The sequence below is a fragment of the Hemiscyllium ocellatum genome, chromosome 8 (genome assembly GCF_020745735.1).
Source record: "Hemiscyllium ocellatum isolate sHemOce1 chromosome 8, sHemOce1.pat.X.cur, whole genome shotgun sequence".
Lineage (NCBI taxonomy): Eukaryota > Metazoa > Chordata > Chondrichthyes > Orectolobiformes > Hemiscylliidae > Hemiscyllium > Hemiscyllium ocellatum.
The window spans coordinates 114,840,636-114,856,159 of NC_083408.1; the positions used below are offsets into that span (position 1 = coordinate 114,840,636).

The window sequence follows — 15,524 nt, forward strand, 5'->3', positions numbered from 1 at the left end:
ACAAAAAGTTTCCTTAGAATTTGGTTTTAAAAGTCAGAGAGAGACAGACAGGTACAGGGGGCTTAGACAAGGAGTTCCAGACATTAGGGCCCAGATAGCTGAACACAATGAAGCCGCAGTAGAGTCATAGTGCTGCACAGAACGGAAACAGACCCTTCAGTCTAACTTGTCCATGCTGACCACATATCCTAAATTAATCTAGTCCCATTTGCCAGCATTATATCCCTCTAAACCCTTCCTATTCATATACCCATCCAGATGCCTCTTAAATGTTGTAATTGTACCAGCCTCCATCACTTCCTCTAGCAGCTCATTACATACACGTACCATGCTCTCTGTGAAAACTTACCCCTTAGGTCCCTTTTAATCTTTCCCCTCTCACCTGGCTATGATCTCCCTCACCCCAGACTTGGTCAATTTTTCCTATCCTTGCCCCTCATGGTTTTATAAACCTCTGTAAGGTCACCCCTCAGCCTCCGACGCTCCAGGGAATACAGCCCCAGCCTGTTCAGCCTCTCCCTATAACTCAAACCCTCTAACCCCGGCAACATCCTGACAAATCTTTTCTTTCAATCCAGGCCATTGCTGCTGCATTTTGAAAGTGTTCTAAGTAACTTTCCAATAGGGTCCTGAGTGGATGGTGGCGAGACTGAGGCAGACTGATCGTTTCCATCAATAGTTTCTATAAAATTGGATCTGGGATTTGTAGCTGTAGATCTGCCATGTGCCTATCCTGTGTTGGATCCAAATCTAAACCATTTCATGTTTCACAACATTCTCCCGATAGCATGAAGAATGCTCAAGGCTGCAGGTTTGCAGGGGGGGGGGGGGGGGGGGGGGGGAGAGAGAGAGAGAGAGAGAGAGAGACAGACAGAGACAGACAGAGGTGGGAGAAGAAGGGTAAAGCTCAAGGAAGTTACTCAAACTGATTGGCTAACAGGGACAAGCATTTTAAAATTGAGATGCTGCAGATTTGGATCCAACACAGGTTAGGCTTATGGCTACAAATCCCAGATCCATTTTATAGCAATTATTGATGGAAACGATCACTCTGCCTCAGCCTCACCACCATCCATTCACTGCAACGTTACTTAAAACACTTTCAAAATGCAGCAGCAACGACCTGGATTGAAAGAAAAGTTGCACTTATCACCAAGTCAAATATCACCTTAAAGATCTTCACAACTATAACCTTATAATGCACTCATGTGCCTCTATTATTCAGAGTATACTCCCCTCAGGCATTCTATGATCTGTTAAACTCAATAGCATCCTGAGCAGCAATTAGAGAGGTTCTCCATGACTGCAGCTTTGTACGAATAAGTCAGTCTGCACAGAATCTCAGCTGTTTGAAAGTGGTTCCCTCTTCCATTGAGATACGTGCCCTCTCAATCCTGGACCACAAATAAAAATTGCCCAACTGAAGAATCCCTGCAGTCTCTGTTTTAAGTACTTTTTTCCACCTTCTGGGTCACCAGAACTCACTGCTAACCTGTTCTGGAGTGCCACATGGACATCCCAGCGATCACAACCATCACTATTTCAGGGAGGGGACATGGAAAGCAATAACCTCGGAACTGGATACAATGGGGGCCCAGGGGTTCAGGATGGGAGAAGGCAGGGAACTTTATGTTCTTGTACAAATTTAAACCCAAAGCTAAAAACAGAACAATTTGTCTCACATGGTGAAATCTGGAACAAGACAGCATCATTTTAGGATAGGGGATAATAAACTGAGATGAGGAGTAAGCACTTCTCTCAAAAGGCCACATATCTGTGGATTCACCGAGTGTGGAGGATGCTGGACATGGAGTAAATCTGAGAAGGAGATTGGCAGATTTTTAACTAATAATGGGTTAAAGGGTTATGGACAGCAGGCGGGAGAGTGGGGTTGATGCTGAGATGAGACCAGCCATGATCATAACAAATGGTGGAACAGGCACGAGGGGTTGAATGGACTCCTGCTCCTAGCTCTCATGCCTATCAATTGGTGCCAACCTTCTTTAAGATCATAAAATCTACAGCAGGAGAATGCTATTCGGCCTATCACGTTCAGTCTATTGCTCAATTTGATCATCGCTGATCAGACTGTGGCAATCTCGACCCTCCTGTCGACCTTTCATACTGCAGTAATTCTAATCTTAAAAAAGAGCTCGACAAGCTAAAAACAGCACACTCCAACCCCAGGTTTAGAACATAATCCAGGTTATTTCACTTCAAACATTTTCTCAGCATTTCTCAATGTGAACAACTGAGTTCTAAAGTGAAAGGAAAAGCCTGGATTCACAACTTGGTTATGAAACCTTTCAAAACATCTTAGATTCAAAAACAATAACGTAGCTCAGAAGGCAGCCTTTCAACACCGAGTCTTCCCTGGACAAAAAGCAACCTGCCCCTCCCACTCCCCCAGCCATTGTGCTGTACCTGAAATGGCAGGGTCAGACATAGAGTAAAGCTCACTCTATACCGTCACATGAATAACCCTATGATAGGAACAGCAGAGTTAAAATACAGCGTAAAGCTCCTTCAACATTTCCTCCAAACACTCCCAGGTCAGACTGATCCCATCAAAAACTCAGGGTAGGGACAGCATTGGGTTAGACAAAGAGTAAAGCTTCCTCTACACTGTCCCTAAACACGCCAAAGACAGTCACAGCACAAGGTTAGATACAGAGTGAAGCTCCCTCTGCATTGTCCCTGTTAAACACTTCCAGGAGATGGAGAGCTTTGGGTTAGATACTGAGTGAAATCCCTTCTGTTCACATCAAACACTTCCAGGACAGAGATCGCACAGGATTAGTTACAGAGTAAAGCCCCCTCTACATTGTCCCCCCATCAAACACTCCCAGGATAGGGACAGCACGGGGTTAGATACAGAGTAAAGCCCCCTCTACATTGTCCCCCCATCAAACACTCCCAGGACAGGGACAGCACAGGGTTAGATACAGAGTAAAACTCTCTCTACACTGTCCCCATCAAACACTCCCAGGACAGGGACAGCATGGGGTTAGATACAGAGTAAAACTCCCTCTACACTGTCCCCCATCAAACACTCCCAGGACAGGGACAGCACGGGGTTAGATACAGAGTAAAGCTCCCTCTACACTGTCCCCATCAAACACTCCCAGGACAGGGACAGCATGGGGTTAGATACAGAGTAAAGCTCCCTCTACACTGTCCCCCATCAAACACTCCCTGGTTAGAGAGAATAAGACTTGAATGAAATCCCTGCAACTGGCAGATGTTTCAATTTCGGGAAAGAAAAACAGTGTGGGGGTGGGAGAACTACTTAATTTGTTTTCTTTTAATAATACTGGAAGGCTAATTGACACGTGTGGATATGGAATCGACACCTAATGAGTCACTGTAGAAAATTCCAGCAATTTGAATTTCCCCATTGAAAGCATGTCTGGGCTCCTCAGAACATCTCTGCCCACCCAAATTCCAACGTACCCCTGGTGAACACATAGCAACACGACACACCTTCACAAAAAAAACCTGTGCATCCTGGGCTGATTTTCTATGGGTTTATGCCTGGGCACGTTTGCAAAATACCTCAGGAAAAGGTGGTTAGGGTACTTACCAGCTGTTGCATTATCTTGGTCCCATGCTTCCACTATTAACGTGTATGACCTCTGGAAAGGAAAGGAAGAACATAATGTTTCATTAGAAATTAGTTACAGGCTTAAACTGTGGCTGCAACTGTGTTAACAAAAGGAATCCCAACATCTCACAACACAACTTGATGTTGTTTTCCCCACAGCTAGTGGGAGATAATAGTTATCCCCAGATTAGCAATGTAAAACAAACAACTGATTTGGTCATTACCACATCGTAGAACTACGCTATGCACTGATTTACACATTATAGCAATTACTACACTTCAAAAAACTTATAACAAGCCGTTAAACAGATAGAGACTGTGAAATATAAACATGAGTTTTCCTCATAGCTCACCCAGTCAGGTAATGATTTTAACACAGACTAAGATGAAAAGTTCGAAGAGACCTGTTCTGTCCAAGCAAACTTCACTCATTACAGAATTACTGTGTCAAGAAATGCTGTTTCTTTAATAAATAAATTTAGAACTAAATTTACTGTCAATGACACAAGAGCACCTGCTTTGAACATCTCCCTAGCTATCCTACTCCATTAGATTGGCCCCAAATTGACTGATACACAGAACAATTCAGATTTCTTCTCGACTTATACAGGCCATGTTCTCTCGTGTGAAAAACGTGGTCAGGATCAACATAACCAAGAGCTAACAGAATTTTAACAGCAACTGCAAACATATCACCTCACATCATTATCCACTCCAGTCAGAACGTGTTCAGTTTATACATCACAGTGTGGGGCACAGTAGACAGTGACTGCTCCGGACAGAGCCCTGGACTAAATGATCTGTGGACTTGTATTCGTATAGCATCTGAAGATTTAAATTTAGTAATTTCATTAAAAAGTCAGTTTCAGTGAAGGAAATGACTCCAGATCCATAGCAATGCAGTTGACTCTGAAGCATCTTCTGAGATGGCCAAGAAAACTGCACCAGTTGCGTACAAGATGGTGGCTCACCACCTGAAGGGCAATTAGGAGTGCGCAATAAATGCCGGCCTCGTCAAGAACATTCATATCCAGGCAACAAATGAAGGAAAACTAATCCGATTCTTCCATTGACTGAATCATTCCAGTTGCTTTCTCCTGTATTTCCATTCCAGAATGTGAACAGGGAAACAAAGGCCCCATGGTATTATTGCTAGACTATCAATCCAGAAACTCAGCTAATGGTGAAATTTGAATTCAATATTAAGAAAACAATCTGGAATTAACAGTCTAATGAAGATTCTAATGATGACCCTGAAACCTAATGGTTCACTAATGTCCTTTAGGGAAGGAAACTGCCATCCTTACTTGGTCTGTCCTACATGTGACCCCAGACCCACAGCAACGTGGCTGAATTCTAACTGTCCTCTAAACCATTAGGGATGGGCAATAAATGCTGGCCTGGACAGGGATGCCCTCATCCCATGAATGAGTTAGCAATGAGTAAACTAAGTCAGCATTGCAACAGAAGGGACGCTGCACTCCGTCCGAATATTCTACAGTAGAAGCACCAATTTTAGTTGCTGCCTATTCTTCTATGCTAGTAAATAATTCAACTCCAGAAAGCAGAGACTTCAGTTACATTTAATAATCCTGCCTTAATGGGTGCCATGGTGGCTCAGTGGTTAGCACTGCTGCCTCACAGCACTAAGGACCCAGGTTCGATTCCAGCCTTGGGTGACTGTGTGGAGTTTGCACATTCTCCCTGTGTGAGTTTCCTCCAGGTGCTCCAGTTTCCTCCCACAGTCACAAAGATGTGCAGGTTAGGTGAATTGGCCATGCTAAATTGCCCATAGCATTCAGGGATGCGTAGATTAGGAGCATTAGTCAGGGGTAAATGTAAGATAAGGGTAATGGGTCTGGGTAGATTACTCTTCAGCGGGTCAGTTTGGACTTGTTAGGCCATGGGACCTGTTTCCACACTGTAGGGAATCTATGATTCTGTGAATCCGTACCAAAGATAATCATGTTAAAGATATAAGTGACCTGTGCAATGTTTCAACTAGTGCACTGTCTTTATTATTACCCGAAGATTATTACCAAAAAAAACATGCTTCAGAAGATCAGAAAGAGGATCAAAATTATCTCCTGAATTTAGAGAAGCAAGTTACATGGATTTCTCTGAATTGCATTGCTAGATATCATTGATACCTGGAAAGATTTAGACTTAAGAATATGGGTTCAAAACTACGGGGAAACAGCGAAAGTTAAGAATTTCAAAGAAAAATAGGGAAATGGAGCAACATTTACTTTTCCATAAAGTGACCACAAATTAATAAAATGGTCATTAAAAATTTAAGTGGCTCAGTTGTGAAGGGAACAAGCCAGCTTCATCTATACTAACCCATAGAGACTTCAAGTGCGATCTAACTAATGTTCAGTACAGGTTTACCAAATGTTAAATTCCTCTCCCTCAGCAAAGAAATCAGTTTTAACTTTTCTGTCCACCAATTCTCTGCACTCAGAGCCCAGTTCATTCTAAACCTTTTCAAATTACCTGCATCAATTATCCGGTCTTCAGATGGGCCAGTCATTTTATATCAACACTAGACCCTCACAAGATAACCCCAGTAAACTCATTCTGACACCACTCAGAATTCCCAGCGAAACAAGAAACTGAGTGCCAGTGCAAAGAAAAACTCAGATTTGAAGTGTGATTGACGAAATCTCGAAAATTAAAACAGCCAAAGATGGAGAAATGGCTCACTTTTTCACTCAAGGTAACTGGGAACAGCATACCTCGCAGGGATTGCTAAAACACCACAGTACCATTCATACCAGTGCAAGTCCAAACACAAAGACAGGCTTATATCTACACCGCTCCTTCCTACAAGTTGTGGTCTGACTTGAAACCATACTCCAGGTTAACCATTCCCATTCCGCCTGGTTTCTTCTCTACCTAAAGAAGGGCTCCTCCGATTCTCCTCATTTCAACAACAGTTGCTTAGGCCTTTCGCTGTAACCTTTAGCTCGTCACCAATTAACATAGGATCATTTCTGCATAACTGCAAACATTTTGTTGTCACATTTGATTTGATTTCTTATTGTCTCATGTACCTAAGTACAGTGAAAAGTTTTGTTTTGCCTGCAGGGTGGGCAAATCACACCAAAGTGCATTAGGATAATGGAACAGAGCAAGGAATTCAATGTTATGGCTGCAGAGAACAAAAGAGCAAAATCAACATTAAATTTGAAATTTGAGAGGTCCATTCATGAGTCTAATAACAGCAGGGAAGAAGCTGTTCTTGAATCTGTTGGTTCGTGTGTTTAATACCTTCTGCCCGACAGAAGAGGTTGAAAGGGTGTATAACCGGGGTGGGAAGGATCTTTGATGATGTTGATTGTCTTTTCATGGTAACAAGAACTGTAGATGGAGCCAATGGTTGGCTTGTATGATAGCCTGGGCTATGTTCATCATTTTCTGTAGTTTCTTATGGTCCTGGGCAGCACAGCTGCTCTACCAAGCTGTGATGTACCCACATTCACCTGCTTTATTGTTGGGAAGGGAAACAGTGTTTGACAAATTGATTAAAAAGTTATTTGAGGTTGTAATAACCAGGGTTTGAAACCAGTAGACGTAGTGCATTTGGATTTCCAAATGGCACACTATAAGAAGCCAAATAAAAAGGTTGCTATACAAGCCAAAAGTCCATGATGTAGAGACAATAGATTAGGAGAGAGATGCTAATTGGGAACAGATTCAGGGCCCATTTTAGCCACTCAGCAACGAAGTGCCACAGGGATTAATATAGGGGTTTCAACTACTTTGAATAATTATTTATAATAATTTAAGGAAGTTGAAGAACATTCAAAAAAACAAATTTGCTAAAGAGATAAAAAAGGCCACAAGACTAATTTGAGAGGATGATACAAAGGCTGCAAAATGAGGTCAAGTGAGTGTGGTAAAATCTGGCAGATTGTGTGGACTGTGGGCAAAAGGTGTACATTTTGAAGAATAGAAAAGTACAACATTATTTAACCAGAGAGACATGAAAATGTTGCAGTACTGAAGGATGTGCACACAGGTTAATATGCAGGTACAGTAAGTGATTGGGAAGCAAGCAGAATATTGGCCTAAAATGCAAGGTTGGAGCGTTATACTATTAGGTGAGTCCTATTACAACTATACAGGGCATTAGTGAGTCTGCATCAAGAGGTTTGTGTTGTTTTGACCTCCTTATTTCATAACGGGTGGGCCTGAATTAGAGGCATTTCTTCATTAGCCTACTCCCAGATTCTAGGAACATGGGGAATGGGTAATGAGTGATGGCCAAATGGTCTATTGAATGGCACAGCAGGCTCCAGGGCAATGTATTCTTACAGTGTGGTAGCCAAACTAAACGCAATATTCAAATTGCAGCCTTAGAACACCATTAACAGTAAAATACCCAAAAAATGTCACAGAGCTGTAATCTTAGGAGTGTCCTGAATGTACGGCACAAAAATGGACCATTCAGCTTAACCAACCCATGCTGGTAATTATGCTCCATTCAAACCTTCTCTCATCTTTTCTCATTTAAATCTAGCACTGCAACTCTCTAATCCTTCTGCCCCCAAAGATTGTCTGGTTTCTCTGTAAATGCATCGATCCAATTCACTTCAAGTGCTCTCTGCAAGGACAAGTTCCAGATTCTCACCACTCTCTGGAGAGACACATTTCTCCTTAATTCCCCATTAGATTTCTTGATGACCATCTTCTATTGACAGCCTCTTTCCCACAAGAATTCAACAGGGGTCACAACTGAAAGGTATGGAGTAGGCCAGTCAGGACTGAGATGAGGAGAAATTTCTTCACAAAACAATTGAATGACCATCGAATGTTTTCAAGGAGGAGTTGGATTTAATTCTTAGGGCTGCTAAAGGAACCACCTCACAAAGGGAAGAAAGTGAGAATAGGGGATTGTGATCATAATGTGTGGTGCAACAGGGGAGAGGGGCCAAATGGCCTGTTCCCGCTCCCATTTTTCAATAAAACTTCAAGAAAGAGGAAACAATCTGTTTTTACCCAATCTATCAAAACCTATCCTAACTCTCAAGAGTTACTAAAGATCAGCCCCCAGCTTGCTTCCTTCTCGAGAACAGAACCAGCCATTGCTGATATGTATAACTGCACTTTCTGCTATCATCCTTTTAAATCTTCTCTGCACCAATGCTTCAAGATAAGAATCAAACAATATACTTCAAGTGTGATCGAACTAATGTTCGGGACAGGTTTACTATAACCACCCTTTTTTAAAATCAACTCTCCCTCTAAGAACAACGCCCCTAGCTTGATTTGCTTTTTGGTCTCTTTTCTAGTGCAGTTTTAGCAATTAATGGACATGCACTCCACATCCTCTTGTTCATCCAAATCACCTAGATTTGCACCTTCCAGAGGAAGTGGCCGCTGCAGGTATAGTTACAACATTTAAAAGATATTTGGGCAGGTACTTGAATTGGAAAGGTTTAGAGGGATATGGGCCAAATGTGGGCAAGTGAGACTAGATTAAATTTGGATATCTGTTCAGCATGATGAGATGGACCGAAGGGTTTGTTTCCCTGCTGTACGACTCTATAAGAAATCTCTCTATTCTTGCCAAAATGCACTCCCTCACTAACTGGTGTTGAATTTCATATGCCAAGTATTTGTCAACTCTGAAAGTAAATTAATGTCCCCCTGTAAATTGTAGTAGACCTTCTCATGTACTGACTATCCCAAGTTGGTGTTCATTCTCATTTAGCAGTTGGATATACCACTGTTTCCCCATTCTCACATTCCAATCACTTAATCTGCACAACAAGCAGCCTTTCTCCTGCTGCACTCCACCGCCCCCCCCCCCAATTACTGCATAAATGCAGCCCCCTCCCCACCTCGCATCTGCTCTGATGGAGAGTCATCTCGACTCAAAAAGTTAGCTTGTTCTCTCTCCATAGATGCTGCCTGTCCTGCTGTGATCTGTTGTTCTCAGATTTCAGCATTTGCAGCAATTTGACCCCCCCCCCCCAGTTGGTTTCAGCCACAAATTTAGAAATTGTGCTTTTGATTCCAAAGTCAAAAATGATTAATGTAACTAGTAAACAGTAGTGGTCCCACAACTGATCCTTGTGGAATCAGGATGGGGGTGGCAGGAGCAGTTTGGGTTAAGATGAGAAATTGATACAGGTAAGAAGTCACTTGTGGGAATACTGTACAAAGCCTAACATGGGTCAATGGACTGTAAAAGGAAGGAGTAAAAGGAACCCGTCAGAAAGATATGGCAATGATATGGAATAATCAGATGGACAAAGGAAACATGTATGAGTTCATGGAATAATTTCAGGATAGGCCCTTTTGCCTGAAATGTCAATTTTTCTGCTCCTCGGATGCTGCCTGACCTGCTGTGCTTTTCCAGCACCACTCTAATGTAGACCTTGGAATGACACATTCAGGAGCCAATGAGAGACTAAACAAGACGTGGGATTGTGATGAGATAGGAATAATGAACTTTACAACAAAGGGGCTCAAGGCCGAAGCAATTAAAATAATTGAATTTTAATGTTCAGTTCGAGAGAGGGGAGAAAGGGTCTGAGACTAGTTTATTAAATGTAAAAGATGGCAATTATGCTGGCTCAAAGGCAGAACTAAACTGGTAAATTAAGTTCAGGAATAGGTCAATAGAAATATTGTGGCAGGCATTTAAGGGTCTATTTTTGTTACACACAGACATGAAACATTTCCAGAGCAAGGAAAATACAAAGGGACATCTCACTATCCATAGTTTACCATCAAAATTCAAAATCATCTCAAATTTAAAGAAAAAACATACAACTGTACAAAATATATAGAACAGTACAGATTGACTAAAAATTCACAGATCACATAATCCCTGCAGTGTGGAAACAGGCTATTCAGCACATCAAGGTCCACGTCAACCCTCTGAAGAGCAGCCCTGCTGGACCCACCCCTCTAACCGATCCCTGTAACCCCACTAGCCTGCCATCCCTGAACACTATGGGCAATTTCCCATGGCCAATCCACCAGACCTGCACATCGTTGGACCATGGGAGGAAACCTACACAGACACGGGGAGAACGTGCAAACTCCACACATACAGTGGCCTGAGGATGGAATCAAATCACGTCAATGGAGCTAAGAGGCAACAGGAATGATAAGGAAGTTAGCTAGAAAATTCTGGAAAATGGGATCAGTCTAGTGCATGGCACAGTGGTTAGTACTGCTGCCTGACAGCACCAGAGACCCGGGTTCAATTCCTGCCTCAGGCGACAGTCTGTGTGGAGTTTGCACATTCTCCCCGTGTCTGCGTGGGTTTCCTCCCACAGTCCAAAGATGTGCAGGCTAGGTGAATTGGCCATGCTAAATTGCCCGTAGTGTTAGGTGAAGGGGTAAATGTAAGGGACTGGGTCTGGGTGGGTTGCGCTTTGGTGGGTCAGTGTGGACTTGTTGGGCCGAAGGGCCTGTTTCCACACTAAGTAATCTAATCTAATCTAGTTAGGTGGTTGTATTTGAGCAATGCAGACTCAATGGGCCGGAGTACTAAAGAAATCTAGATAGAAATATAAAAATATATAGACAGAAGGCTCTACAGATATTTACAGAAAAGTTAACGAAGTGAGCACCAGACCGTGTGTGTGTGTGTGTGTGTGTTGGGGATTAATAATGGAAAGTAAGGAGATGGCAGATGAATGGAACAAATGCCTTCACTACACAGGTACAAGAAATACCACAGAAATAGCTATACATTTAGGAAATGGAAGGGAGGGAGGAACTCAGGGATGTGGTGTGAGTAGTACTCTCTGACAAGTCCTGGAGTACTGGTGGACTTTATTCTGGGGAAGGTCCCATTTGACTGGAAAATAGCAGATATAGCTCCCTTATTCAAACATGAACAAGAAACTGTTGGTCAGTTGGCTTAACAGCTGTCAAAGGAAATTATTAGACACTATTATTAAAAACAGCCATAGCAGGTCATGTATTTCAAGATAACCAGGCAGAGTCAACATGGTTTTGTGAAAGAGAAAGTGTATTTGATCAAAGCTTTTCGAGTTTTAAAGTGGTCATGTGCTGTGGGCAAATTGGAACACAGCAGATAGACTGTCCTCAGCTTTCCAGAGGGAATTTGATCAGGTGTCACCAGGTTATTGTTAAAAATAAAGGTTCACTGTAAATTAGATAGCTCACGGAAAATGGGTCATTTTCCAGTCAGCCAGATGTAATCAGTTGCCACTACAGGGATCAGTGTGGGGGTTTCAACTTATTAACAATTTTTCTAAATGACTTGGGCGAAGAGACCAAAAGTGGGTTTATAAATTTGCTGTCAACTAGTAAGTTGTAAAGAGGACAGGCAGAGGCGAGAAAGGACACTATTAGGTTAAACGAGAGTGGACAAAGATCTAACAAATAGGACTATAATGTTGAAAAATGGTAACTTATCCATAATAATATAAAAATCTATTAGCTCAACAGTGAGAGATGCAGAAAGATCGGAGTGTCCTTGTGCATGAATTACAAAAGGCTGATATGCAGACACAGCAAGTAATTAGGAAAGCTAATGGAATGCTGTCACTTATCATGAGGATAACTCAATAGAAAAGTACAAGATTATGTTTCTGCTATACAGAGTATTGTTGAGACTACGCTGGTTAATTCTCGGTAATTAAGAAAATCAAATGCTGTCAAAGAGTAGGGGAAACGAGAAGGAGAGATTACAATCAGATCAGCCTTGAGCTTATTAAATGGCAGAGTGTGATCAAGGTGCTAAATAGCCTACTCCTGCTCCTCACTCTCACACTGGTGTGAACAATACTGCCCACCTCTGCTGTTCTGAGTATATGCACTTCATTCACCCACTCTGCTCCCTCCCTTAATGCTAGCTGGAGATGGAGTGAAAGGATAAATCATCTTGACACTGATCTTATTCACTGGGCTATTATGGGACACCTTACTGAAGGTGTTGAATCTATGTCAGTGTTCATATCCATTTAGACTATCATTGTCTACTGTACTGTTTAGATTAAATGATCCTTAATCAGTTGAAAACCATGGATAATACTTTGATGGTTTTCTCGGCTTGGGAACTGTGCTAATTCCAGGGCTCTCCAACTCAGCGAAGCCTTTTCACAGAAACTAGATGGAAAATTACAGAAAGGGTATTCTCAGCTCTGTGTCCAAGACCTCAAAATACCCGGTTTCAGAGGGGCTGCCCCACCTAGTGATGCATGGGGTAAGGTGTCTAAATAAACTAGGCAAGTGAAAGTTTAGGAAGGTATTTAAGAAAAAAAGTGGACATTATTTTCTCATAAAGCAACAAACCCTAAACTATCCCTTTAATCCCTGCATCCAAACACACAGGTACATTTTTAAACCTAATTTATACTGGCCATTTTGATACTGAATTTCTCTCTAACCCTTTCCTAGTGAAAACTAGGTACTAGCATAGAACAAGGCCTCGTCCTTTGACACTGACTATGCCATCAAATCATTAACCAGTATAATTCAGAATCTCCTGCAGGATCAAGCAGCTCACAGGGTTGCTGTGCACGTGTAAAACAACTGCTTTTAACTAAATCCTACATTAAACCCCCACTGATACAAAACTAATCATCACAGCACCCAAAACAAAGCAGAACACATCACATTCACACTCCTGTCACACATACTTCCTCCAAGTCATTATAACAGCTTCAGGCTGGCTGGGGGATCCAGGGAAGGGGAGGGGGGGATAACGTGAAACGGGATTGGTGAGAGACGTTATCAATTTATCATCTTCTGAGGAAGAGTCACCAGACTCAAACAAGTATTGCCAGAGGTGCTGAGTTTCACCAGCGATTCTTGTTTTTGTTTCAGAACTCCAGCGTCCGCTGCCCTTTGGTTTACACCAATTTATCAGCAGGGTTTATTCATTTCTGAAAAGGAAATCCTCGAGGTCAGGGCAAAATCTGTTCCTGGGTGATGGAGGGACTATCTAATGAATCCTAGATAACCACAGAATCCCTACAGTGTGGAAACAGATCATTTGGCCCAATAAGTCCACACCGACCCTCCAAAGAGTAACCCATTCCCCTACCCCTATCACTCTACATTTCCCATGACTAACACACCTAATCTTCACATCCCTGAATGCTATAGGCAATTTAACATGGCCAATTCACCTAACCTGCACATCTTTGGATTGTGGGAGGAAACCGGAACACAATCATGCAGGCACGGGGAAGAATGTGCAAACCCCGCACAGACAGTCGCCAGAGGCTGGAATCGAACCCGGGTCCCTGGCGCTATGAGGGAGCAGTGCTAACCACTGAGCTGCCCTCGGTAAGGGGAGGTCAAATAGTTTGAGCCTATACTTATTGAAGTTAGAAGAATGAGGGATGACCTTATTGAAACAAACAAGATTCTTACGGGACTTGACAGGGGAGACATGGAGATATTGTTCCCCGCTGTGGGAGAGTCCAGGAGCAGAGGGCACAATTTCAGAAAAATGGGTCATCCAGTTAGAAAGAGAGGAGGAGGAATGACTTCTCCCATTGAACAGCTGGGTAGATGCAGTGGGCCTATGTTTGAGAGTCCTAGCTCAATTCCTGGTAAGACTAACAAGAGCAGGACCTGCACAATTAATGGTTGAGCCCTGAGGAGTATTATAAAACAGAGATACCAAGGGGTCAGGTACTTAATTGATTGAAGGCTGTGTCACAGGTAGACAGGGTGGTGAAGGTAGTGTTTCACAGGCTTGTCTTCATTACTCAGACCATTGAGTATAGAAGTTGGGACGTCACGTTGAGGTTGTAGAAGACATTGGTGAGACCTCTTCTGGAGACTGTGTTCAGTTCTAGTCACCCTTTTATAAGAAGGATATTATTAAACTGGAGAAGGTCCATAAAAGATTTACAAGGATTTTACTGAGACTGGAGGGTTTAAGATAGAAGGATGATGGATAGGCTAGGAGTTCCGTTACTGGAGTGTAAGAAATTAAGGTGTGACCTTATACAAGTTTATAACATCATGAAGGGCATGGACAAAGTGAATAGCAAAAGTCTTTTCCCTAGGAGTGGGGAGTGCAAATCTGGAGGGCATGATCTTAAGGTGAAAGAGGAAAGATTTAAAAGGAAACTGAGGGGCAACATTCTCACACAGAGGGTGGGTCTTACGTGGAATGAACTGACTGTGGAAGTATTAGATGCAGGTACAGTTACAACATTTAAAAGACATTTGGACAGGCACATGAATAGGAAAGATTTACAGGGATATGGGCCTAATGCAGGCGAATGGGACTAGTTTAGTTTGGGAAACTGGATTGGCATGGACGAGTTGGACCGAAGGGTCTGTTTCTGTGCTGTATGACTCTATGATCTCTGGCTAATAATTTCTGAACATTAGCTGGAAAGAAGACCAGGATAATGCTATAATCATCCTTCCCCAATCGATAACTTGCATCTGGGATCTGTACAAAAAGAAGGATGCATTGGAACGCTACCCATCAAATTATCACCATTCCCTTCAGCTATGGACAGCAGAAAATTCCTAAGTTCTTTTCCTAAGAACAAGTAACAAATTCCATATCCCACCACCTCCCCACAAATTATTTAAATATAATAAACATTTGGCCACTCTATTAATTTATTTAACAGTTTTATGCAGTAAAAAGAGTGGTTCTTTTACCTATAAAACTCCATTAAACACTAAGATCCATTTTGATGCCATTAGACTGGGGCCTGGCAGACACATGAGCTGATGTTACAGTCTCAGTGTGGCCTCTCCAGAGATGCCGAGGAGAAAGGGAGGATTGCAGATGCTGGAGATCAAAGTCTCACAGTGTGATGCTGGAAAAGCACAGCCGGTCAGGCAGCATCCGAGGAGCAGCACAGTTGACGTTTCGAGCATAAGCTATTCCTGATGAAGAGCTTATGCTCGAAACGTCGATTCTCCTGCTCCTCAGACGCTGCCTGAC

General features: G+C 42.5%; 1 protein-coding gene across 2 annotated transcripts in view; it reads right to left on the bottom strand.

Moving 5' to 3' along the window:
• Positions 1–15,524, bottom strand: part of jag2b (jagged canonical Notch ligand 2b) — a 232,857-nt gene that overhangs the window by 150,686 nt on the left and 66,647 nt on the right. For both annotated transcript variants that reach the window (XM_060829495.1, XM_060829494.1), the window contains exon 3: positions 3,584–3,635. In XM_060829495.1, the coding sequence (XP_060685478.1) occupies positions 3,584–3,635 (52 nt within the window). The remainder of the gene's footprint in view (positions 1–3,583; positions 3,636–15,524) is intronic.